The 27,903-nt window shown below is 41.7% G+C and overlaps 2 protein-coding genes across 7 annotated transcripts in view; one reads left to right on the plus strand and one right to left on the minus strand.

Moving 5' to 3' along the window:
• The window catches only part of LOC142666682 (uncharacterized), a 54,499-nt gene that overhangs the window by 16,244 nt on the left and 10,352 nt on the right, over positions 1-27,903 (minus strand). For 3 of the 5 annotated variants that reach the window (XM_075846838.1, XM_075846835.1, XM_075846834.1), the window contains exon 2: positions 25,383-25,448. The gene's annotated coding sequence lies outside the window, so the exon portion shown is untranslated. Of the gene's footprint in view, positions 1-9,340; positions 9,421-25,382; positions 25,449-27,903 lie in introns of all 5 variants that reach the window. The other 2 variants (XM_075846837.1, XM_075846833.1) reach the window with 1 other exon arrangement.
• Positions 33-27,743, plus strand: PLXDC1 (plexin domain containing 1). 2 transcript variants are annotated; one of them, XM_075846831.1, is made up of 15 exons: positions 33-311; positions 8,684-8,844; positions 11,309-11,452; positions 14,143-14,212; positions 14,302-14,424; positions 14,546-14,664; positions 17,683-17,782; positions 18,205-18,300; positions 19,714-19,795; positions 21,414-21,474; positions 21,565-21,688; positions 23,012-23,041; positions 23,177-23,334; positions 25,623-25,766; positions 26,894-27,743. In XM_075846831.1, exons 1-14 carry the CDS (start codon positions 227-229, stop codon positions 25,740-25,742), a joined length of 1,473 nt encoding a protein of 490 aa, XP_075702946.1. In that variant the 5' UTR covers positions 33-226; the 3' UTR covers positions 25,743-25,766; positions 26,894-27,743. The 2 variants fall into 2 exon arrangements, with proteins under 2 accessions (XP_075702946.1, XP_075702945.1); XM_075846830.1 differs by having other exon boundaries at positions 25,623-27,743.

Raw genomic sequence — 27,903 nt, forward strand, 5'->3', positions numbered from 1 at the left:
AACACATCCACTTTCTGTCCATGTAGTTAGGCTCCAGTTGCTTTTAACAAACAGAACATCCCACACTTAGCTGTCTCCATCTCCTTCAGATGCTCAGGGAGGGGATCATATACTACAGTGGAGTATCTACCTTTGTAACGGGTATGTTGACAAGAGAAGGCTGCTCAGAGGTACGGGTAGTCAGGCACTGAGGAGTTGGGCAGTGTGCCACCTCTGGTGTACGAGGATGCTTTGGATACCTGTCTTCTTCCTTGCTTTGCTGGTTACCACTGAGGGAGTTGTCAAGACCTGGGAGTATTCACCTGTCTCGGGTAAGTCTCCATAACTACACTAGCTTTTAATCTCTAGTTGAGTTAAAATGTTATCTTGTCGTTGTCAACCATGCAGCAAGGATTCATGCGTCTTCTTTTTTGGATGGTACACCCGCCCAGTTTACCTTCCATGGTATCCAATTCCTCCGCAGGTAGCGTGTACATGGAAAGAACACGGGTGCACTAAAGAGCTATCCACTTTACGTCTGTCTGAACATGTACTTCTTCCATATTTAACTCACTGTCTCATCTCTCCAACTAGGGAGATGCCAATGCTTTATGTCCTAGTCTAAAACAAATGGTCTTATTCTATTTGTAGCACTGTGGTATAGATGTTATACAGTAACAAAAACATCAATGAAAAAGAAAAGTCAAAAATACAAAAGTTCAGGAATTTTTACCGAGTTGAATAACACACAGATGAATACTAACTCTCTAGAGAAATAAGATAAAGAAGGTAAATAAAAACAAGACATCTGACAGCAGATAACATACTTGTTACAAATTATATTTGTTTTATATTAAAGGGCATTTCCACTGATTTGTCCTCTTTTGTTTTTCCATTCTGCCAGTTATGAGTAACCCTGTTCTACTACACTGGCAACAAATGCTCGGTGACAACCACTAATGGCAGCCATTACAGTACCCAAAGTCTCTTAATACTTCTTAAGCATTTACACCCCTTCCCATACACCCCTCTGCCAGTGTAAGTGTCAGTCTTTATTGTACTCTTGTCTATCTAATAGACAAAGTCAGAATATGTGATCATCACAAGTAATATTACATTGGCTGCCATGTAATGTATGGGGCATTTTGGACTGACTGTTTATGGGTGAACAAAATAATACTCAAGTAAGATTACTTGGTCTCAAGAGATCTTCAGTCATACACATAGGATCGCACAACGTGTTCTCCCCATGTACTATATGGGCAGTTTTAATCTCAAAATGTTGGCAGAAATTTTTTGCTTACCTGGCTCTTGGGATTAGCCAAGTACTGGGGAGACATATTACATCTACAAATATTAAAGGAATATATGTACCGGGATATTGGGTCAGATTTATCAAGGTATTAGTGAAAAACTAGCATGTGCAGGAGGCTGTAGGGAAACACAAGTAGTCCCTGCGGCTCCATACTAAGAAGCTGAAGGCACTCCGTGTGCCGCCATATGGTGCTCCACGCAGCGCTGTGTTACGTGGTTATGCTCCTTTGCAACTTTTTGAGAATTCTAACAAGACTTGGATATTGTCATTCAAATGAGGCGTTACCAAGAAGTGCGATATTCAGATTTTTGTACTGCAAAAGGGAAGCCCATGTACAACAGCAGTACGAAATACTGAAGATCTAATGTAACGTGTGCTGTATTCCCCAGCATGGCGAATGTTCATGGTCTTAAAGGGATCTTGTCACGTTTAAGGTGCTGTCCTATTTGCAGGCAGCATGTTATAGCGCAGGAGGAGCTGAGCAGATTAGTGTATAGTTTTGTAGGAAAATAATTCAGTAGACCTTATAATTCATTGATCAAAACCCTTGCTCTTTCTATTCTTAGGAGACCAGTGGGCGGTCCTACTCACTGATTGACATCCTTTGCTGTGTTAGTGTGCTTACAGAGATAACTGTCAATCATTGAGTAGGACCGCCCACGGGACTCCTAAGTCCAGAATGAGAAAGGATTCAGATCAATACATTTCTAGTTCTACTGAATCTTTTCCGACAAAACTACGGTATATATCAATCTTCTCAGCCCCCCCCCCCTGCTCTATAAAATGCTGCCTACAGACTGAACTGCATTTTCAACATAACATGTTCCCTTTAAGTGTAAATACCCATGTCTGAGAATGAGGGTGACCTAATAAAAAATGGTTCTGTGCGAACCCCATTTTTGCCAATTATGCCAGAAAACTGCATTAATAAATAATTCCCCAATGTTCTGTGTTTTTCTGAAACAGTCTGCAGCAAAGTTCTCTCTAGAACTATTCATTTATTCCTAGGACATATAAGGACATGCAGGTTTTTGGCAGCAAAGTGGTTAAATTTAACACTGCTACTTGCCAGAACATCCCCCATTAAAAGCTAGAACTGGCAACAAACCATACTCCATCCCTTGTGCGTAAATACTAACGGGAACACGTACTGTTGCTTCGTTTTGGGACAAGTTATTTTGGAGCCCCAGGCTAATACTTTAGGCCGTCATGCATAAACATGAAGCGATCACATTGATCTCAGTCTTTTATTTTAAGCAACTTTATTTGATTATCTTGCAATGCATATTTTGTTTGCAGATAATGACTCGGTGCAACCTTCACAACTAACAACCTTTCTTCTGCAATAATACCCTTATAAATTATATTCAGCAGCGTATTAGTTATATCTATTGACGGGATAAACCGGGGACAACAAATATGATCCCCATTACAGCTTCCCCAGTGGTTGTCTTCCCAGGCACCTGAGTGGCAAATGTGCCCAAGTGTGCAGTAATATAGCAAAACATGGGCGGTATCACTGAGAACAAGTTCGTTTTGATGTTCAGGAATCTAAGAAAACTGGATGACAATGCATGCAAAAACTTTAAAAGGCAGCCATATTGGTTTTTAGCCAGCTTTTCAGAAACAGATATAACTTACAAATGGACACATTTTTAACAACTTTTTAGAAGATTTTTATCTACTAATGTATTGATTTACATATTGATTAATATTTAACACAGTTTTATTTTAGGGGTTAAAATTCATTCATATGAGATATGTAAATTTGGTGCCAAGTTTTAGAACATGCCCGCTAAAATTCTCAAATTATTTTCAAAATGAAAACTATTAGCCATAATGCAATTTTTTTGTGAAAAAAAAAACCACAACAAAATGAACCTACCGATATAAGTCTTCGGTCTGCGAAAGGAGAATTGAACCCAACCACTATATGGAAAATAATTAGCTGTGATCAGTAAGAAAACTCAGCAGAAAGCGTTCAATTTCCCTGCAGCGCCACCAGAGGAGAAATAGAGTACTACACAGCTTCTACTGAACTCAATGGCCTGTCCAATGTTTGCATGGCGTGCTGAGTCCTCCAGAACAAGAGACATTCTTTGTATATAGAGGAGTCCTGAATAAGGGACAATCCCTAATTGTTAGACGGGTCACTTAAAAATAATCTTATCCTAAAATGTCCCCTGCTTTAATATGTGGGGAAATCGGGCAATAAGTGTTCAATTCGCCTGCAGCGCCACGACAGGGAAAATTAAGCATTAACTAAAGCAGGTTTTATTTGTAACCATTCGCCACTCTGGCAAAGAGATGAAGATCCTGAACAGAGGCCCCCCTCTATTACGTCAGAATTTTGTAATAGGGAATCTAAAAATGACCCCTTTAACAAGTCACCACATAAAGCAAGTAGAGTTCATGTGCATTTATACAGAAACAAAACGATATAGGAATATTATATCTTCCATGTGCGAAGTGATGCAAGCGAAAAGGCATAAAGATTCCTATACAAGGTCTATACTCATTAAACTAGAGGCAGAAGCCATCAAGACGTCTGGGACATCTGCTAGTACAACTATTTTCATCCAGTGCAATATTTATAGCAACAATAATTAGCGACAGATGATTGATGGTATCTCTGCACACCTAATTACACTACGTTGCTCAGAGGAGACCGCAGGCCTGTGGGATGTGATATTTTTATAAATCAAATCTATGTCATAAGTTGATGAGCACGTTGCTGGGTATTTGAGATTTTATAGGAAAGAACCCAGAAGACAAACTCTTATTCAATGATTTACAAATTAAAAGCAATTTATCCATAAAATGTACTATTCAATGAGGGTAAATATATGAAACGTATATAGAACACCATAGGATGTCATTTTTTTAAATTTATATATATATATATATATATATATATATATATATACATATATATATATATATATATATACACACACACACTTCAGCCATAACATTGAAACCACTGACCGGGTAAGTAATTAATATTGATTATCTCATTGTAATGGCACCTTTCAAGGGGTAGGCTGGGTTTCACAAGACTACTCCTTTTTGCATCGATTGTTGTGAAATTGCGGCAAAACGGCATGGTTATTCCATCATTCGCAAGAAAAAAACGCATTGTGACCACGACGTGAAAAGTCAGTTTTAGAATTTGATGTGCCGGAAGAAGAAAAAAAATAGGTAAACGTGACAGCTAGACGACTGGGTCAGAGCATCTCGAAAATGACAGGTCTTGTGGGGTGTTCCCGGTATGCAGTGGTGAGATCCTACCAAAAGTGATTAAAAGAAGAATAACCAGTGAACCGGCGCAGTGTCATTGTCGCCCATGGCTCATTGATACAAGTGGGGAGTGAAGGGTAGCCCATCTGGTCTGATCCCATAGAAAAGCGACTGCATATAGATCTATAATGTGGATTTCTAAAAAAAATAATAATAAATGTAAACTGGGCAGGAGAGTGGCAGAGCAGTTAGCCCTGGGTTTGGTTCCATGTCATTTGTATATAATCACTGGCGTAGCTATAGGGGTCGCAGCGGTCGCAATTGCGACCGGGCCCCGAAGCCAGGGGGGCCCACGGCCCCCCGCACCACATCAATAAAAAGTTACTTTAGTAACTCGGGCCGCGGGCCCCTGTTACTATAGTAACATACTTTACTTACCTTCCTGGTTCCGGATCGCAGCGGAGGTCCTGACGTCAAGCGCTGTGCGCAGCGCATGACGTCACAGTGCTATGCCGCCGCGCACAGCATCGAGACTACAGAACTCCCGCCGCGGCCGAAGAGGAAGGTAAGGTTAGCCCTGACTGGCGGGGTCTGACTCCCGGGACCCGCCAATCAGCTGTTTTGAAGGGGCCGCAGCACTCGTACGAGAGCTGCTCCCCTTCATTCCTGTCACTTCATTCCGGTCACACTGTGAATCGGTGTCGGCGATTCACAGTGTGAGCGAGTAGTGAAATGAAGGGGAAGCAGCTCTCGTACGAGTGCTGCGGCCCCTTCAAAACAGCTGATTTGCGGGTCCCGGGCGACACATCAGCTATTGATGGCCTATCCTGTGGATAGGCCATCAATGTTTAGGGACTGCACAACCCCTAAGCCTACGATGTATCAGGCTTAGGGGGCCCATGAGACAGGATCACAGATTGTGTGATCCTGTCTGCTGGGCCCTGTATCTAAGCCAATCACATGGTAGGCTTAGATACATGGCCCATGCGTGATCCTGTCTGCTGGGCCCTGTATCTAAGCCTACCACACTGTAGGTTTAGATACAGGGCCCCAGCACACACTAATCTTATACTGTATAAGATTACTGTCTGCTGGACCCTGTATCTAAGCCTACCTTGTGGTAGGCTTAGTTACAGGGTCCCACAGACAGTATCACACATGGGCCCTGTATCTAAGCCTTAGGGTATGTGCACACACACTAATTACGTCCGTAATTGACGGACGTATTTCGGCCGCAAGTCCCGGACCGAACACAGTGCAGGGAGCCGGGCTCCTAGCATCATACTTATGTACGATGCTAGGAGTCCCTGCCTCGCTGCAGGACAACTGTCCCGTACTGTAATCATGTTTTCAGTACGAGACAGTTGTCTTGCAGCGAGGCAGGGACTCCTAGCATCGTACAGAAGTATGATGCTAGGAGCCCGGCTCCCTGCACTGTGTTCGGTCCGGGACTTGCGGCCGAAATACGTCCGTCAATTACGGACGTAATTAGTGTGTGTGCACATACCCTAACACATGTGTTACTAATCATTTTTTGTGTGTTTTCTTACAGGTTCGGTCGTTGGACTACGGCGGATTCCAGGACTACTTCGATGACGGCTTTTTTTTTTATTAATAAAATGGTTAATGAGGGCTGTGTCGGGTTTTTTTTTTATTTCAATAAAATATTTTTTCTATGTCTTTGTGTTTTTTTTTTTTAAACTATATTACTACCGCCTTAGTAATGGCCGCCGGCTGATTGACAGCATCCATTGCTAAGGCGGGGCTTAGTGTTAGCAGGTACAGAGGCTAACACTAACCCCCATTATTACCCCGTTACCCACCACCACCAGGGGTGCTGGGAAGAGCCGGGTACCATCCAGTACTTGACCATCTGTAGTGATGGTTGGCCACTGGGGTGGCCGCAGGCTGGTATTATCAGGAGGGGAAAGGTCGAAAACAGTGGCCCTTCCCATCCTGGTAATGCTAGGCTGTTCCTGCTTTATTGTATCTGGCTGGTTATGAAAATGGGGGGGACCCCACGTCATTTAAAAAAATAAAAAATAATTGGAAAGAATGATGTCGGGTCCCCCCCAATTTTCATAACCAGCCAGATACAACACAGCAGCAGCAGGCAGCATTACAAGGGTGGGAGGGCCACTGTTTTTGGCCTTCCCCAGCCTAATACTACCAGCCTGCGGCCACCCCGGTGCCTGCCCGTCACTACAGATGGTCGGGTACTGGTTTGTACCCGGCTCTTCCCAGTACCCCTGGTGGCGGTGGGTACCGGGGTAATAATGGGGGTTAGTGTAGCCTCTGCACCGGCTGACATTAAGCCTCGCCTTAGTAATGGAGGTTGTCAATCAGCCAGCGGCCATTACTAAGGCGGTGATAATAAAGTTTAAAAAGATACAAGCACATAGAAAAAATATTTTATTGAAATAAAAAAACACAACCCTCATTAACCATTTTATTGAGAATAAAAAAAACGCCGTCATTGAAGTCCTCAAATCCGAAGTCCAACAACCGAACCTGTAAAAAAAACACAAACACAAAAATAATCAGTAACACATAAAGAAGCAAAATTATTATTCTTACCTATCCTGGGTCCAGCGCTGGAGCCGCAATGTCAGCGAGCTGGGCCCTGTATCTAATCCTATCATGTGTGATACAGTCTGCTGAGCTGTGTATCTAATCCAATCATGTATGATACTGTCTGCTGGGCCCTATATCTAATCCGATCATGTGTGATACTGTCTGCTGAGCCACTGTATCTAATCCTATCATGTGTGATACTGTCTGCTGAGCCACTGTATCTAATCCTATCATGTGTGGTACTGTCTGCTGAGCCACTGTATCTAATCCTATCATGTGTGATACTGTCTGCTGAGCCACTGTATCTAATCCTATCATGTGTGGTACTGTCTGCTGAGCCACTGTATCTAATCCTATCATGTGTGGTACTGTCTGCTGAGCCACTGTATCTAATCCTATCATGTGTGATACTGTCTGCTGGGCCACTGTATCTAATCCTATCATGTGTGATACTGTCTGCTGAGCTGTGTATCTAATCCTATCATGTGTGATACTGCCTTCTGAGCCACTGTATCTAATCCTATCATGTGTGATACTGTCTGCTCAGCCACTGTATCTAATCCTATCCATAGTTTATAGGGTCGTAGTGCTATAGATATGCTATGCTGTCTCATATACACACTTTTTTTTGGGGCGGACACATATGTATTGGGGCTATTTCCCGGACATTTTAAGCCCTGAGGGTATGTTCACACGGCAGCGTCCGTTACGGCTGAAATTACTGTGCTGTTTTCAGGAGAAAACAGCACCGTAATTTCAGCCGTAATGGCATGTGGAGGCGTCTTTTGCTGCGTCCATTACGGAAGTAACTGAATCTGGTTTTCCATGGAGTCCATGGAAAACGGCTCCATTTACATCTGAAGAAGTGACAGGCACTTTTTTACGCGCCGCCTTTTGACAGCGACGCGTAAAAAAAAATGACCGTCGGCACAGAACATCGTAAGACCCATTCAAATGAATGGGCAGATGTTTGCCGACGCTTTTGAGCCGCATTTTCGGACGTAATTCAATGCTAAAACGCCCTAATTACATCCGTAAATAGTGTGTGTGAACCCAGCCTTAGTGACGCCCCGGCTGCTAGTGCTGCATTGTTGGGTCACTTAGGAGACCCAGCGATGCAGCTGAAAGTGGACCGTCGGCCATGAGAAGTTTGCGGGGGGGGGGGGGCCCAGTAAGAATTTTTGCATCGGGGCCCATGAGCCTCTAGCTACGCCCCTGTATATAATGCAATTGCTCTTGTTTGTGTGGATTTCCTCTGGGCACTTTATCTCTCACAATCTAAAAAAAAAGTCTGTTCTGTAAATTGTCCTCTATGAAAAACTAAGATTCTGTCTAAATGTAAGAGCTTTAGATTGTATAAAATACATCCCGTGACTTTCCAGTGCAGATTTTGCAATGGATTTTAACTTTTGAATAGGAATGGGTGAAATTTGTGGCTAACCTTGAAAAAACTGTGACAGATAGGGCGTAGTGCAGATTATAAAATACTGTCTATATTTTTTCCACAGGGTGGTGTATGGGAGTTTTGTGTAATTAGAAGCGTTCTAAAACAATATTAACATCAATATCTTCCAGGTCCCAGCCTTTTGAAGACCAAACGAAGGGACAATCACTTAGTGAGGCTTCAGCGTGATATTAGCAATGGGCAGAACAAGATCGCCACACGTGTCATCCAAGGCCATGGAGGTGACAGCCTGTCTATTGACACTCTACCAGATAACGAGACACAAATTCTAGTGAGTACTTGACAGTTGTGGTTTTAACCAATGGCTCAACTGTATAACCTGTTTTTCTTGAATATTTCAACCCTAAGGGCTCATGCAAACCACAGTAATAAGGAGACATTCAACCTCTTACTTGTGTAGAGCCATAAATCGAAAACCATAGAAGTCTGTGAGGCCCTATTGTACCTCCATATGGAATCCGATAGAAAAAAAATGGTGGCATGCGCCATTGGATATATTACCAATGCGATATAGCGATTATAACTGCAAGCCCTTGAAAAACCAATGGAGTTTTTTAGACTTCATAAAACAAAACATCCTGGTGACTGTTAAAGGTTTAATACAAAAATTCTATGCAAACGAGTTGTTAGTTTAGAAATGTTGATTGCAAGATAATTTAGTAAGTTAGACTATATTGTAAAATATCAGCTTATTAGTGACATAACAGGAAAGACTTCTTTAGAGATGTGGCAAGTTTCAAGTTAAGGAAGTTGAATTGAACACTAACCCTCATATACATTATCCGCTTCCTCCCGGCAGCGAGAACATAAAGCCTGGCCCACACCTCAAGACCGCACCGCCACCATGCTGCAAAAAACAAAAGTACTTTTTGTTGTGGTTTTGCGGCAATTGGCAACAGTGTCACAAGCAAACTAAGAAATGTGCCCAATACAGCTTTTATGGAAAACCGTAACTGAGGTTCTGAATGTACAACGTTTTTGGAGGCTTCAATGGGGGAAAAAAAACGCATAAGCAAGATGGGTAGGAATGGCTGCAGTTGAAAAAAATATCAAAGCCCTATAAAAAGCTCAGTTTTCCAATGGCGATATTGCATTGATGAATGTGGCCCAATGTGTGACCAATGGGGCCCAATGTGTAAACCCCATGCAAGTGAACAGGAAAAGCTTTCTACCGGTTTCAAGGTAGCCTACCTAAAATATGGGAACTTCCTAATAATTTCCTGATGTACACTCATTACTTGGAGTAATCAGAACATCAAGTAGCAAAACCCCACCGGGAATTTAAATTCCTAGCAACTTCCCTCGTTCTGTGTTCCGATAGTCTATATAGCCTTCCATTCAGGGGTCTATAGTTTGCTGGCAGGCTTCAATGGCAATCACAGGAAATTTGATTTCCCCTTGGATTCCCTGCTCCTGTTTGCAGTGGAAGCAATCCAGCCGATCACAGTATTCTAGAGCACTGCTCATAATGCAATTCAAGAGGGACACTAATTCTGGACAACAAAGCCCGTCCATGTATTACATGGTCAGCCGGTATCTGAATGATTGACATTTAATACTACATTTTCTCTGTAGCGGCCACTGCAGGGGCAGTGTATGGCCGGCTGAATCTTCCCTCAGCGATAACAGTGGATTACAGGCAAACCTGATTGTATTCAACACACTTTAAATCAGGATTTAAAAACCGATTCTTAAATTTGTACTTTGGCTCATCAGAGATTACATGTTATAAAAGTTATGGTCCCCCTCCGAGACAGTTGGATGAAGTTTGTCTAGTAGTGACTACTAAACTTGGAGGGTCAGTGGGGCTGGGATTTCGGACAAAAAAACTGTGTTGTCATATGTAGCAGGTAAAGAGCAGCAAGAACAGAACATTAATCTGCAATTGATCTCTGATTACTAATGAAATAATTGCTGGACCTCCTCTGATTATTTTCTTGAGATTGGAAAATGTTACATTAAAGGATATGTACACCGTTAAAAAATGTAATAAAAATGTTTATCAGTGTGTTTGGTGCAACACTGTAATTAAATTTTATTTAAAATAATTTTTTACTTTTTGAGATACAGCTGCTTTGTATCCTGTATACAGCTGTATCTTGCACTGAAACCTGTATCCGTCAGGTCAGCGGCACTGCCGGGTTCAGTGACAGCGGGTCCTGCGTGTCTCTGACACACAGGATCGAGCTGTTATAAAGCACATCTAAGTTCATAACTTAGATGTGATTGATAACAGGTGGATCCTGTGTGTCAGAGACCCCGCTTTCACTGACCTGATGGATTCAAGTCCCAGCGCAAGATACAGCTGCTCTGTATACATAATACAAAGCAGCTGTATCAAAAAAATGTAAAATTATTTTTAATAAAATGTAATTACAAAGTTGCACCAATCACACTGATAAACATTTTTATTAAGAAAAAAACAAAAAACACCTTTTCAAAAGTGTACATTGCCTTTAAGGAGATGGTTTTAATTTAAATAAGGGTTTGTCCGCACTGTGGTTTGGGTTCCATTCAGTCGGTTGCCCCTGATGGGCAGAGTGGTCTACCGACTATTCTACCCAGACAGAGAAGAATGTAAACCTGAAAGATCGCATTGTATGCCAATGGGATTGTAATGAATGATCCATTAGGATCCATGACAAAACAGATCTGTCATGGATCTATTAAAAACAGAAGCCACGACGCCAGTGTGAACAGAAAGACGGAAATAGTTACTTTTCTTCTCTCTGCAGGAGGACAGTCACAAATACTATTCATCAAGAATGCTGGGACCCTCAGATTTGCAAGGTCAGAACCTGTTGGTGGATTTACTGCAAGAGGACAGCAAAAAGGCCACGGTGCTTAACATCCTGTCCAGAGCACACAGGCAAGCCTCGGTGAGACCTCCCCTGTGCCGTGCCTTAGCCTGGACAAACAGTACACCTGAACTCACACCACCCAGGTTGGACAGAAACCGTTGCTGCTAACTGAAAAAAATGCAGACAATCAGATTTACACATATTACCGTCCTAACACGAAGGGTCTGATTTTTTCTATGTATGTGCTGCAAAAGAACCTCTGTTTCCCTGGGATATTGCAAAATAAAAGCAGAATGACTCATGCAGACAGGCATATTACGGCTCCATATAACCTCCAAGTTGTAGAATATGGCACCAATAAAAATACATGAGTCACTACGTTGCCTCCCTATGCCTCTGATTTCATACTAAGATGGCATTGGATGTTGTATTCTCCCCATAACATTGCTTCTAGGAGAGAGTATCTCCATAATACGATGGAGGCACCATACACCATGCCTACAGCTCCGTATTATGGAGCAGTAGACCGTGCACCATAGTACAGGCTCTGTTCACACGACGGTCATGTGAATGGAGCCTTACCACTCTTTCTGTGCTGTTGTAGAGCAGGTTACCTTAGCGGTCCCTGTACCTGGAGAACTAACATCAAAAGAACAAGGTAGCCATTCATCAATCTCTTTTCATGACTAAGAGTGGCTCTTCTGGGTCAAGGTTCAAAAATAATTTTAATGCTGCTGAACCAATATTTTGTTGGGGAAAAAAAGTAGGTTACCGTCAAACTCAGTTCAACAGGCACAGGAACACCTATTAGGCCGGGTTCCCACATAGCGTAAATGCTGCGAAATTTCCGAAATGGAATTGTGTGCGGAAATTCCGCAGCATTTGCAGTAGCGGAAAAAAAAGCAGTCTAAATGTTGTTAAATTGACCTGCGGTGCAGAATTTTTACGCAGCGTATCCGACCCGTGGGAACACGGCCGTAACCCATTTTCTATACTAGAGAATACAGCAATGAATTTTATTTTTTTCCTCATCTCAGCATTCTGAAAACCATACTTTTAAAATATTTTTTATTTTTCTGTCAAAGTAGTCCTATAAGAGCTTGTTTTTTGAAGGACAACATTTTGGGGTACATATAATTTATAAACTTTTTTTGGGGAAGTAGGAAAATAACAGGAATTCCGCCATTGTCTTTCGGGTTTTTTCTTTACAGATTTCTCCATGCGGTATTAATGATACTTTATTTTGTGGTTCACTACCATTACAGCAATACAAAATGTTTTAGTTTAGGTTTTTCTACTTTTGCTCCACCAAAAAGGCTTTTCCTAGAAAAAAAAAAAGTGTTTTATTTCGCTGCATTAAAAGATCCCTAACAGTTAAATTTTTTTCGTTAAAGGGAACCTGTCACCAGCATTTTACCTATTAAACCAGCAATACCTGGTGGTAGTGGGTGACAAATAATTTCTATATAACCTATAATTGTCTTTTTAGTCGGCTCTGTAGCTTTAGTATTCCGTTTTTTAGCGTTCCCACACCGTATGCTAATGAGCAGAAAAGAGTCATATCTTCATTCCTCAAGTCTTTCCGAGTTTACCCCGCCTCCTTACTTTTGATTGACAGCTCCTCGCCTTCCCCCAGCACACAAAATCCCGCACTTGCGCATTGATGTCCTCTTCTGGTGTGTGCGCACAAAGGGGCACCGGATTATTACGATAAAAGGCGCAAAATGTTTGCAGACCGTTATTTACAGTCGGAGGAGTTTAGGAGAGGAGATAACGGCAATGAACTTTTTATAGCAGCGGCCAGTCAGGCATAAGTAAAGTTCAATAGGTGAAATGCTGGTGACAGGTTCCCTTTAAAGAGCTCTATGAGAGCTACTAGTTTTTTTATCACTTTTTATTCTGTTTTATGGGAGGCGGGATATCCATAAAACATAAATTTTGGTTTTATATTAGTCTTCTTTAAAAATATTGTGATTTTATAGTAATGCGGATTGCCAAATATGTATAATATTTTTATTTTAACATTTTTTTTACAAAAATAAAAAGCTTTCTATGGGGAGGAAAACAAACTTTTTTGTAATTATTTTTAAGCCCCACTATTAAGCAACTAACCTTCTGATCTCTCACATAATACATTGCAATACTTCTGCATTGCAATGCTTTATATGTGTCAGTGTATAAAGTGCATGGTAGACCTAGGGGCGATTGTTGGGCCACCAGCTGCCATAGCAACCCGCGTGGCGCTTATGGGCTGAGAGAGGGAGCCCCCTCCATCTGTCTAACCACTTAGATGCCGAACTTAACAATGACCGCGACGTCTAAGGGGTCAAATAGCTGAGATTGAAGTGATCTCTAATCCCGGCCATTAGAGCGGCGTCAGCTGTATAGTATAGCCAACTCCCGCACGTGGTGGCGCCGGGTCAGCACCTGAGCCGTCGCCATCACAGCGTCTTAGAATAGTACAGCGGCTCGTGTTTACTAACTGTGAACCGCGACGTACAATTACAGGAAGGAGTTAATAACTATTTCAAAATATGCAAACCTGTTGAACATAACCAGCTCCTTTCTAATATCTGGATGATAACAGGAGACATCTATTTCACCATTAGAGACTATGACTACCTTTAGGCAATATAATGTTGTATATTATCAATACCTTAAATATTTTTTATGTTTTTGTCTAGTTTACTGTAACCTGATTTACAATACCACTCATTTTTTCATTTTATGGTCTATATATCATCTACCTATTTTCCGCTTGTTTGCAGAGAGTTGTTCTTTCCTTTGACTTTCCTTTCTATGGACATCCATTGAGGCACATCACAATCGCTACTGGAGGTGAGAGAAATTAACTATTGTCGTTTTCTCATTTAGTTATGTACTAGTTATTTATTATGGGCTATAAATACTATTTGGATTACCCTCAGGTTTTATCTTTATGGGAGATGTTCTTCATAGCATGCTAACCGCAACACAGTATGTAGCGCCTCTCATGGCAAATTTCAACCCAAGTTACTCTAAGGAATCTACAATCCGGTACAAGGACAATGGTAAGTGCCATATTAAGAGAAACACTGTGTATGTGTATATATATATATATATATATATATATATATATACACATACATACATATGCTTTACCACCATAACTTACATTTGCCTCTTCGATAGGTACATGTGTTGTGGTTCAGTGGAACAAAGTCTGTCTCCATGAGAAAGAAAATGCTGGAAACTTTACCTTTCTTGCTGCCTTATATAATGATGGACGGATTGTGTTTGGATACAAAGAGGTATATATTTGCTGCTATTATTAAAGAAACGTGTTTGTGCTTGGGTGACTAATGAAGATTGTATATTCTTGATCAAAAATTTTGGAAAAAATGTAATTTGACCTGGCTGTAATAATAGCTTAGATCAAATGTGTCCATGCATTACACACCAAATATATGCAGTTATGTTTTAGTAAAGTGTCACAATGTTGTGAATTCCTTTACCCCCACTTGGGGCCATGAAATATGAGGGGTGGTGAGTGCGCTGTACATTACTCATTTGGCCATGGCTCGCTGGCGCCATGCTTTGTCCCGGCCCCCTCGTACCAGGAGACGTTGAACACGAGAAATGAACTAAGTGTCAGTCAGTTCCCAAGTGAGATTTATCACTCTGACATACAGAAGTGTTTAGAACAGAGGTAAGAATTTTAACGTAGACGGCAACAAGTAGCTGTGCCATTTCTAAAGAGAACATATTGCCTTTTATTACTAAACATAAAATAACATATTAATCAACGGTGAACTATTCTGCCTTACAAAAGGTGACATTTCCATTTCCTACGGTTTACTAGCATGCAGCTGGATCCTACCATGCTTTTTTTTTTGTCTTTTTTATTCATGATCCCATAAATTGCAAGCCCTCATTTCTATGAATAATATACAAACATGAAGTTTAAGATAATCTGACAACATCTTATGACAATAAAGGTTATATTACAATATATTCTCTTGGGAGAATTAAAATAAATGACATATCTTATACATAATTGTAGCATGTCAGGCGCCGGCTGGGGCTACATTTAGTCATTTTCACAAAACAGCTTCAATGTGTGCAAAAGATTTTCAAGTGCACGTGGCACATTACTTTTTTCTCTCCCAAGTGCTTCTTATTGACATATTTGCTGGGATAGTTGCATGAATAGGTTAATAGTTGCACGTACATGTAAACCAATGTATTTCTAAGGACTGCAAGAGTTGCGAGATCCTGAAATTCTCCTATAGTATTTGCTGTTACAATCCAGAATTCATAGTAACATCTATTTTTGTAAGCTGTATTGACCCTGTGGCAGCAAAGCAAGTCATATCACTCCAAGCACCATGTTACAGGACTGCGATAAAGTTCTTATGTAGAATTGCGGAATTTGTTGGTTTTCCCAATACAAAGCACTTTTACATTTCTAAATATTACATAGTTACATAGTTACATAGTTAGTACGGCTGAAAAAAGACACATGTCCATCAAGTTCAACCAAATATGTATTATAAATATAGCAGTAATGGAATTTAAATGAATCTATAAACTTAATGTTTGCGTATATCTTAGCGCTTGCAGAGTGTTGTGTTGGATGTCTCTGGCCGACATTCTGAAGGTCCTCAGAAATCTTCTTTCATTGAGTTCACAAATCTGAGGAGTGAAGACTAGATTTTGGATAAATTGGGAAGGGCAACCCAAAGTAACTAAGGGTCAGTTCACACGTTGCGTAAAGACTGCGGATTTTCCGCAATGGACTTAGTTGCGGAAAATCCGCAGCACATACAGTAGCACCAAAGCGGATGAGATAAAATAAATCTCATCCACGTGCTGCATAAATACGGAGCGGAAAAAACGCTCAGAAATTGAATTGCTGTGCAGAATTTTATTCCGCAGCATGTCAATTGTATTTGCGTAAACGCTGCTTATTTGTTGCGGCTTTTCCCTATTGAATTCAATGGGAGGTAAATCCCGCAACAAATAGCAGTTATTGCTTTTTTTGCGGCGGGTTCGCAGCGATTCTGCCGCAAAAAACGCAACTCAGAAAAAAATTAATCTCATACTTACCCAGAAGTCTGTGTTCCTTCCTCCAGCGTGGCCTCCTGGGATGACGTTTCATTCCATGTGACCACTGCAGCCAATCACAGGCTGTAGCGGCAGTCACATAGGATGAAACATCATCCCAGGAGGCCAGCGTGGATGATGTCAGAGGGCCCGTCTCCTGGGATGATGCTTCATCCCATTTGACCGCCGCTGCAGCCAATCATGGGCTGCAGCGGTCTCCTGGGATGAAACATCATCCCAGGAGCCAGGCATGCTAGCAGGCCGGCAGTTTTTCATAGCTCACGTTCAGGGTGAAAAACTGCACCACAGTTTGGTACGCTTTTTCGCCCCCGAAATTCCCTGCGGTGTGTGAACTCAGCCTAATGGTTGTCTTCCCATTGGTTCACACTCCTGACATATTGAGCATATTTTAGGTAAAATGTATACAGATATTCAAGAAATTCTCAAGGGTTAACAACATTTTTACGTATATGTTGTTACGACTAACGGGTTGTGGGCCCACTGTGCTACTCCACCTGAGAGAGTCGCAGCTCACCCAGCGGATGAGTATACTATGGTGTGGTACAGGCACTGGCAGATGGATGCGGATCAGAAGACAGTTCGTAATAGGCAGAAAACTTCAGGCTCGTCACAGGCAGTGGGATGCCGACTGGCAGCGGATAACAGGACACATGCTGTAGCGGGTAGCTCGATACAAGCGGATAAGAGAAAGCTGGATACAGGCTTATAGGAGGTAGCTGGATACAGGATGATAACAGAGAGGTGGATACAGGTTGGTAGTGGATAGCTGGATACAGGCTGATAACAGATAGCAGTTGCTAACTGGAATCAGATGCAAATAGGAACATTTGCAGGATCCAACTAGGTAAAAAAAAAAAAGTTGCTTACGCAGGTTGTGTCTAGTGAAGCAGACTTATATGCCTGGTGATTGACAGGAATAGGGTAGGGAAGGATTTGGGGGCTCTATAAGATGCAGGAATTGAGCGCACGCCAACCCTATGGGCAGATCCAGCAACATCAGCAGCAGAAGGAAGTGTACGTGTCCACGACAGTGTGCAGATCCAGGAGCCATACTGCGTGTACCAAGGTAACCAGGCAGCTGTACCTGCTGGGAGAGGTAGTACGCCGGCGAGCACAGGACAGTGGTGTTACATATGTTCATGGTCCTAAACAACACTGAGAAGAGCTATCTTCATGTATTGATTCATGATTCTGTTTTGCAGATTCCTCTACCAGTACAAAACATTAGTTCTGAGCAGCACCCAGTGAAATCCGGCCTCTCCGATGCTTTTGTAGTTCTTGACCCTTTCTTAGACGTTTCAGGTTAGTTGCAAAATATAAATATTACAAGTAGGAGGTAAAATATAGATTTATAGCTGATATACTAAAGCTTAAATATTTCATTGTTGATTAGAGATCGTGCTATTTTGACTAAGGCTCAGTAGTTTATACAGGCTCAGCTATGACCATTACAAGGATCTAGTATGGTCAGAGCTAAATTCAATGTTGTCTTCTTTATAGCAGCATAGCCCCACAGCACCATGGTCACCAAACTCAACACTTCTGAACCTCCAAATCTACCTGTTTAATGTAAAAATACCCTTACAAGGAATAAGTAAAGTTCTAACCTAGTTAAGTGATCTAAAAGTAATATCATTTGTAATAAATATAATAAATTAATTTCTCTAATAATGACGAAGGAAATGAAAACAGGCATTTATTTCTGGTTTTCTCCTACCATACAGAATCCTCGAGGCGCTCTATCTACGAGTATCATCGGGTACAGGTGGACCTCGAGAGGATTAGGAGTCAAACCGTTGTGGAATTTACCCCTCTACCAAGTAATCTAAAACAATTTATGAGAGCAGATACAATCTCCCTAATCCAACTCTAGATGAGTAAATCTATGAAAATTTGCTTCACCGGCATTTTGTCGACAGATGAATTTCCAACTACGGAGCCATATTTGCCTTGTTTAAGACAATAGAGCTTGAAATAAGGATCTATATTAAAAGGTGTTTTTCACTACCGGACAATTTATGACCTATTCACTGGATAGGTCATCAGTATATGATCGGTGCGTGTTCGACACCCGGACCCTGCACCGAACAGCTGCTCCGGCTGCCTCCGGGCACCGGATATCATTGCACACTATGAAGTGTATGGAGACGGAAACAGTTGGCTCTGTACATTGCATAGCGGCCGTGAGGCAGAACTGCAGAAGCAGAGCTACAGTACTGCAGCTCGGCCGCTATTCTGTGACTGGAGCCAACTGCTTCCCGCATGGACGTCCGATGCCCGGAGGCAGCCGGAGCAGCTGTTCGCTGCAGGGTCCGGGTGTTGAAACCCACCAATCAAGTACTGATGACCTATCCGATGTCCGGTAGTGGGAAAACCCCTTTAATATAGATCCTTATTTCAAGCTATTGTTTTACACAAGGCAAATATGACTCGGTAAGGTCATCCGTTGTCAGGTAGTGGAAAACCACCTAAAAGTATTTCAGCCACTATTGTATTATATGCAGGAAATACAACTCCAGAAGACATTTCACTACCCAGCAGCCATTACTTGTGCTTGTATTTTACTGTTGTGGAACTGCCCAGGATTATGATGTACATAGCTACTATAAACTATAGTATAATTTGCAGGGATTAGTAACTGCCGAGGGCTCAGATCCAGCCCTAAATGTATGCAAACATATAAGGGGGTAACTTTTCTGGTTTTATTGTTGCTGTCTATTTTACAAAGTGAAGTACAACTTCAGGAATGGGACGCCAGTTAGTTACACATAGCAAATAATACAAGGGGTCTTCTGCAGGTCTTGCACATTTATTATGGCTGCTCGCTTTGCTTGATAGATCTAGTTTAGTAGGCTACATTAGGAGTGAGAGCAGTACCCAGCTTCAGGATGCAATAGAATAGTGGATCAAACCTGTATACAGTTCATGTACCCATACATCATCGTGGAATTATTCCCTTACACGGGACTCACAACATTTCCTTACATGGAGAGTCTTAAAAAAGAATTACAAAACTATTAAGTACTGCTGGTATGTTTTATCATGTATATTGCTGCCATTTCCCTTGTTTCTGTAAATTTCCTTCCTTTAGCATAAAAACTTCAATGGCAAACATTGTTTCAAATTCATGACTATATAGGAAACAAAGCGGTGACTTTGGACAATGTACTTTATGTCGTTTACATCATGTACTGTAATGACACTAAACAGCCATATACTCTTCTTGAATACAGCATGCCTGCAGCACACAACTTGTGACCAGTGCCTGACCTTTGCCTCCAGCTTCAATTGTAGCTGGTGTCATGTACTACAAAGGTGAGCCTATAGAATTATATAATAATAAAATGATTCTGAAGGAAAAGGTTTTGGGTTGTTTAAGTTTTGCTTGCTGTCACCAGAGCAGACTCCGTGATTAGATCTATTAAATACCCTAACAACACCGACATTTTAAACTCTCCCAAAAGATCCATTCAGGAGATTGATCTCCTTAATAGAGGTGACATAACAGGACAAACACTACACTGAATGGCCACTTTATTAGAGAAACCCATCTAGTAACACGTTAGGCCACACTTACGCTTCAGAACCGCAGCAATTCATCGTGGCATAGATTCCACTAGGTGTTGAAATCGTTCTGCAGGAATATTGGCCCATGTGGACAGGATAGCTCCTCGCAGTTGCCGTTTAAGTGTCCTTTTGCCGTAGGGTAAACAGCCGCCATGAAGGGATGGACTTGGTCGGCCACAATGATTGGGTGAGCCCTACAGTTCAGACGTCAATCCACAGGTATCAGAGGACCCAGGGTATACCAAGAAAACATTCCCCACACCATTAGGATGGGCTCACACAACCTATTTTCAGGCGTAATGGAGGCGTTTTAAGCCTCAAATTACGCCTGAAAACACGGCTCCAATACGTCGGCAAACATCTGCCCATTCATTTCAATGGGTTTGCCGATGTACTGTGCCGACGACCTGTCATTTTACGCGTCACTGTCAAAAGACGACGCGTTAAAATAACAGCCTCGTCAAAGAAGTGCAGGACCCTTCTTGGGACGTAATTGGAGCCGTTTTTCATTGATTCCAATGAAGAACAGCTCCAAATTACGTCCGTAATTGATGCCTCGCAAAACGCAAGTACGAGCAATTACGTCTGAAAGTAATTGTAAAGTAACCAGTCTGAGCTGTTAACACCTGACAGGTCGGGTTCATCGATTCATGCTGCTTGCACTAAATTCTGACCCTTCCATCAGCATGGTGCAACATTAATCTGATCAGGTGATGATTTTCCATTGCTCAGTGATCCAATTTTTGCTTTCTTTGCCTTTCTGTCTCTCTAAGACAACCATGGCACTTGAACTGGTCGTCTGCTGTTATATACCATCCGTGCTTCGAAAGTCGAGTTGTGCATTCAGACACATTAGTTTGAGCACCAGCGTTGTATGCAGGTGCAATTTACTTGACTGTGCCCCGCCAGTTAGTGAGAACTATTCTTGACATCCCACTCTGACCTCTATTGTCGAAGAGTTGTTGATGTCCACAGGATGCCCTTTTGCTGGATTTGTTTTCCTTGATCACACCATTCTCAAGTATACTCTCCACACCTTTCCACGAGGCAACCACACAAGGTTGGTCGTTTTTTAAATACTGGCCTGGGCTAGTCTAGCACTTATGTGTCCTTGGTAGCCACTCCGATCGCTCGATTTTCACATTCTAATGTGGATTCACACTGAAACTGATCCACGGAGAACTTGTTCACTTGATTTTATGCTGCATCCGTGGTCAAGTGGCTAATTTCTATATAGGGAAACTGCAATCGTGGAAGGGCAGGTGTCTCTAATAAAGTGGCCATCCAGTGTACATGCGTATATATACAGGGACAACCTATACTGCTGTTAATTTACAACTATTATTTCATGTGTGATGCCATGCAGATGTTCCAGTGGCATTGACCGTTATCGACAGGATTGGATAACATACGGATGTGAGAAAGAGGTGCGTATTCTAGAGTATTGCAGGACATTGAAACGTTGTATTCTAGAACGATATCTGAATAAAGTAACATTTTTTCCCCCTACCCAAAAGGCTCAGAGCACATCGTGTGAGGAGTACATCGATTTTTATACACCAGCTGACACCACAATCCAAAGCACCTCATCCAAAGAAGAATTATCCACCCCAACAATATCTATAGATCTTACTACAGAAGGTAATGTATGAATTAGCATTTAATCCAGAGAGCGTAGGGCAACATCCAGACATGGCAGAAGAAATCTGTGGTGAATCCGCGCCAATTCCATAGCAATATCCGCATGTGTTGCATGAGGATTTTGACATGTATTGTGCAGTGGATTAACTGCAGAATTCCCCCTATACATTGAAAAAGTGAAAATCTTCATTTAAAATTTCTAAAGAAAAATGAGAATGCTGCCAAGAAGGTGTGCACTCAGTCTGCAACAATGTTTAGGAAGGTGCAACGTGTCAAAGTAACATCCACATGAATGCCATGTTTCCCTTCAAAACATTGCCCAAAGCATCACACTGCCTCTGCCGACTTACCTTCTTCTTTTAGTGCGTCCTAGTGCCATCTTCTCCACAGGTAAGGGACACACATTGCAAGTGGCTGTCCACAGGTTGTAAAAGAAAACGCGATTCATCGGACTAGGCCACCTTCTTTCATTGATCCATGGTCTCGTTCTGATGCGGACGTGCCCATTGTAGGCACTCTCGACAGTGGACAGGAGTCAGCAGGGGCACTCTGACCAGCCTGCGACAACGCAGCCACAAATATGTGCTACATTTTCTACTGTGTTCGGCACCCATTGTCCTTCCTTGGACCATTTTTGGTAGGTACTAAACAATGCATCCTGGGAACACCCCAAAAGATCTGCCGTCTAGATATCACAAATTTGCCCTTGACAAAGTCGCTCAGATTGCCCATTTTGCCCATTTTTCTGACTTCCAACACATCAACTTTCAAGAATGGACTGTTCACTTGATGCCTAATATATCCCAACACTGTTAAAAGGTGCCATTGTAACATGATAATCAATGTTATTCATTTCACCTGTCAGTGGTTGTATTGTTATGGCTGAACAGTGTATGTACAACCATTTTTCATACCTTATATTCGATGTTAGGCCCCATGCACACGGCTGTAATTTTGATCTGCAATTACAGACCGTTATTGCGGATCAAAGTATGTAGCCATTAATTTCTATTGCCCACGGACACCTTCCCGTATATTTAAGGGAAGGTGTCCGGGCTGTAGAAAGCATCCGCAAAAAATAGGACATTTCCTATTTTTTGATTTTACGGACCGTGCTCCTATACTTTATAATGGGAGTACAGCCTGCAAATGCGGGTGGCTGTCCGCCGCCGGCTGTATCCATGGACCGAGATTATGGCTACGGCCGTATGCAGGTGGCCTTAGTATTTAACTAAGCTGATATAGGTTGGGCTGGTTTAGAAGGCTGTGAATATTATATTTTGTTACCCTAATCGTTAATGTGCTGCTCTCTTTTTTATGTAGATGACACAAAAATGACACATGAGGGGAATGGTGAGTAGACAGACATGTATGGTGGATGCCTAACCATAGTTGATATTGCTAAATAAATAGCTTTAATATGTAATATGTGTATATATATATATATATATATATATATATATATATATATATATATATATCTTTCAGAGCCAATTGAGGAGATTCCAAAGAAGAGTGCGTCTCATGTGCATTTCGGCACAATTGTGGGTATTATACTGGCAGTGCTGCTAATCACAGTCATAATCCTGGCTGTCATCTATATAAACCACCATAAAGGAAAACAAGGGAGACATTGCTGTATAGAGGTAAGGGTTGTATTTACTTGCCAAACCTCAACAGCATTCATAATGCATATTCACAATAAAGTGTAATGGTGGCTGCAGTAGCACAAAAAAAAAAATATAATAGATTTGTCATATAATATTCTCCAATATTCTAATCAGAGACAACCCTTTCATATTGGAGCCACCGCAGCGATCAGCTGAGTTGAAATGTAGTATAACATGTAGCACTACATGAATGGCTAGAGTCTGCCAGAACAGGAGCTGCTCTTAAATGACCCCCTTGGGTACATGGACAAGGGGCAGTCTTAATTAGAAAACTACTGTTAAAAATGACAGAATCATTCTCGATGAAAAGTTCTAAATATACACAATATCACAAAGGTAAATCAAGTGAATGATGAAGTGATCTTACAGCGAATGTCCAGTCTTGTGCTCAAACATAATATGTAAGTACCTATAGGTGATGTTTACCTGCTATTTATTTTTCTTAGTGCTCGCTGCACGGCTGCTTTCTAGTTCAGCTCCGTTAGGGCAGAGCTCTGATACAGTACGCTATTGCTCCCGGCAAAACGACGGGTCCGGTGCACAACAGAGACAAACGGAAACCATGAGCACCGGATCCGTCACCAGTGAAATCAATCGTGATGGAAACGGAAACCTCTGGTTTCCGTTTGTGTCTGTTCAGGGTCCCGTTCTGACGGAAAGCTCACGTCAAAACGGGACCCCAATGCAGATGTGAACGAAGCCTTAGGGCCTGTTCAAATCACCGTTCGCTATCCGTTCCGGGGTTCCGTCGGAGGTGTCCGTCGTGGAACCCCGCAACGGAAAGTCAAACGGAAACCACCGCTTCCGTTTCCATCACCATTGATATAAATGGTGACGGAAACACTGCTAATGGTTTCCGTTTGTGACTGTTCAGGGTCCCGTTCTGACGGAAAGCTCACGTCAAAACGGGACCCCAATGCAGATGTGAACGAAGCCTTAGGGCCTGTTCAAATCACCGATCGCTATCCGTTCCGGGGTTCCGTCGGAGGTGTCCGTCGTGGAACCCCGCAACGGAAAGTCAAACGGAAACCACCGCTTCCGTTTCCATCACCATTGATATAAATGGTGATGGAAACACTGCTAATGGTTTCCATTTGTGACTGTTCCGACAGGTTTCCGTTTTTCAGACGGAATCAATAGCGCAGACGACGGAAGCCCGGAACGGAAAGCGAACGGTGATGTGAACAGGCCCTTAGCTACTATGCCTACAAGGAGTCTGAGACCTCCAATCTAATCATTGGCTGTGTATGTTACTCAAATGACGAAATAATTCTGAATGATAAAAATGTATTTGTCATTTTTGTAGGTAGTTACTGATTAAATGCTAGACATTACACAAGAAAACACATGTGCAGTAAGATCTGGTCAGATCAGGGGCAAACTAACCCATGTATGGTCAGCTTAATGGGTCCAATAATGTTGGCTCCAATATTAAGCAAAAGTTTTCGGATCAGCATGCTGCCTTAATAATACGAAGGCTCCTCTGCCAGAGCTAGCTCAACACCTGGCCTCAAGAAAAGGGAGATCTTGCAAATGAGTGACTTTTCAGTGTTCTGTCCATCAACAATATTATTTCTTTTAAAGTGAGGAAAGCAGATTTATGAGCAGGGATACATTTCCCATTAGGTACAAGAGGCACCTGCCTATAGGTGACCCTGTGGGGAACAGCGTCTGCTATTCAGGGTTAGGAGAGGACTATAGTTGATGCAATGGGGAGTTGGTCCTACAGTCTTAACTCAATACTCATGATAAAGCTCTAATTTGTACACAATTACTATGGAGGTTGACATTTTATTTTGGTAAAATAAATGTATTTCAAATTACGTAGGGGGCATGTATTTTTCATTCAGTTTTTTAATTGGAAAGGGCATTTTGCACCCACAGCCTCCTGGGATATTGAGATCAGCTTGATCATATGCAATGCTATACACTGGATAGATTTTAAGAAATTCAGTGTATTTCCCTTAAATAGATTTATGGCCTGGGCATACAGTCTCTAAGATGTAGAGGGAATGTACTCTTACCGGCAGCAGTGAACGGTATCTTCCTTGCCCCTGACTTTTATCCTGTTAATGTCAATAGGATGAAACCTAAAATATATATTTTTTAAAAAGTTAAATTAGTGTTTATGGTAAACATGACTTTTTCTATATTGCAGACTGGTCTATAAATGACCACTTTAACACACAGAAAAAAAAGCTTCTCTCTCATTCACGTGGGTGGGTGGTTTTTCTACGCAAATAACCTCTTTACACTTTTTTCAGTATCATCCTCACCACTGGGCAGTTATGAAGTTCAACAACCATGGCAGCCCAGGCGTGTACACTGTGGTGGACCCAACACCAGGACTTGATAAAGACGGCTTCATGGAGACAGAACCATAAGAGCCCTTGAACCCTTTTATATAGGTGAGATGGAAGGGCTGGAACCTCCCAAATATGCTGATTACATCCCAGCAAAGCGGATTCCCAACTACACATGAAGAAGAAATCACTCCTTACCTGTATTACCAACTCTAGAATATATTACTTTCTGTTCTCCATAGTCCTTGCACAGCAATACATCTCAGTTTAAAATATAAGGAGAAACTACGCTGCATTATCAATGAAAGATCTAATCTAAAAGTTGCACAGTCTGCAAACAGAATATTATTCCTGGTTGTTAGAAATCTGAGAAGCAATGCGTCTCATCATCAATAACCAACATCCAATTCTTGCATCAGAACATCCATTCCATAGACTTTCAGAACACCTCACGTAACTATTCCACTCCAGAGCTCAGGCTGCTAGTAAAAGCATGCGTCTCATCAAGAAAAACAAACAAAGTCAGCCTTATACCTGCCACAGGACTGCAAAGCACTATACCACTTTACTTGGTTTGCATAAACTTCCCTACAAAGATATTATAAATTATACGTCCAAAATGCGACAAGAATGTCAACTAATTTTTCATAAAAAACAATGCAGAATTTTGCATCTTCATATCAGATACCGAGAAAGCACAAATTTGTCCAACAAAACAAGAGATTAACCTTAGGGTAAGTTCACACAGAGTTTGTTTACACGTTTTTTTGACGTGCGAACCACGTCGGAAAACGGGAGGCGAAGGCGTTCTTTTCCCGCGAGTGGAAAAACCGTCTGACGGGAAAAAGAAGCGACACGCCCTATCTTCGGGCGTTTACGTCTCTCACCTCCCATTGACATCAATGGGAGGCAGAGAAAGTGTATTTCGCTGCGTTTTCTTGCCCGTGGCGCTCAATGGCCGCGGGTGAAAAACGCTGCAAAAATCGGCGTGACGGGAGAGCAAAGTCTGCCTCAAAATTCCAAACGGAATTTTGAGCCAGATTTTCTGCTTGCAAAAAACTGTGTGTGAACCCAGCCTTACGTTCCACTGCTGTTTATCTACAGAACAAGAATAAAACGCTACATATCATATGGATCAAGATATTTTCACTCCTTGCTTTAGATCATATGGACATCAAGAGTCTGATATGATAAAATTGCTAAACCCATTTCCTGTTCATTGTCCTAAACAGATACACGCAGGACTTTTCATCTAGCCAAAGACTTATACATATCAATCAGAGTTGATATGTGGCCGATGGTTGGTCCAAGAGCCTTTCTTCCATCAACTATCTTTCCCTACAACCATACCATCTTAACAGAGGGGTTAAAGGCATGAGGATGACAGTGCCCAACTCTCCTGCAATCCAGGGACCAACACCAGGAAGGAGCTGACATTTAGATTTTTTCTCCTCTATGTTCACTATTTCTGTTAATTCTACTCCTGCTCTGTTAGAATGCTTTATACTTCTGCAGCGTTGAATCTCCTGTAAATAGAAGATTAATATACCCTATATTTTTCTTCCCTTATCATTAACCGTCAAGCAACCCTGGTGCTTATCAATCATTATTAGTATTTGCATCTTCTCCATGATACTGTGCTAAATAACATAAATGCCTAGCAGACTATAGAGCAATATACATCACAGGAAAGCTGACGTGTAGGCACATACATAAATCTCAGGGTACATTTCCTTGACTGCATATTTTAGCTGGCTTAATAATTAAGTTATTATCTACATTCACCATTCATTGTTGTATGCGAATCTTGTTACCTTCTCCTAAGTGACTGCATTACAACTGAAACACAGGTCATTTTCTTATAACATTTTAGGCAATATAAAAAAAACAAGTGTATATGCATTTTTGCTGTGTATCAGGGTTCCTAAATGTTACTCTTATTTGTACCTGAGAAAACCATCGCAGTGTTGTCCCATCTAGAGAATTTTTTGGCATGCATGAACACATCCACTTTAGCTGCTGGTCAGATTTACAGATAACGCATGGCCATGTTATATTGTAATTAAATGTTTTCTAATGCTAGTACTGGTTATTTTTTTTATTATGTCATCATTTGAATGTATGGATCTGTGCAGGTGAATTCTGTTGTAGTGATTTGCCTTAAACTAAGCCTGAAATCTGAAATCCATACAACAGAACAAGGATATCCTTACTGAAAATTTAAATTTTTGCCCTATTTGAT

This window comes from Rhinoderma darwinii, chromosome 13, assembly GCF_050947455.1.
Source record: "Rhinoderma darwinii isolate aRhiDar2 chromosome 13, aRhiDar2.hap1, whole genome shotgun sequence".
Classification (NCBI taxonomy): domain Eukaryota; kingdom Metazoa; phylum Chordata; class Amphibia; order Anura; family Rhinodermatidae; genus Rhinoderma; species Rhinoderma darwinii.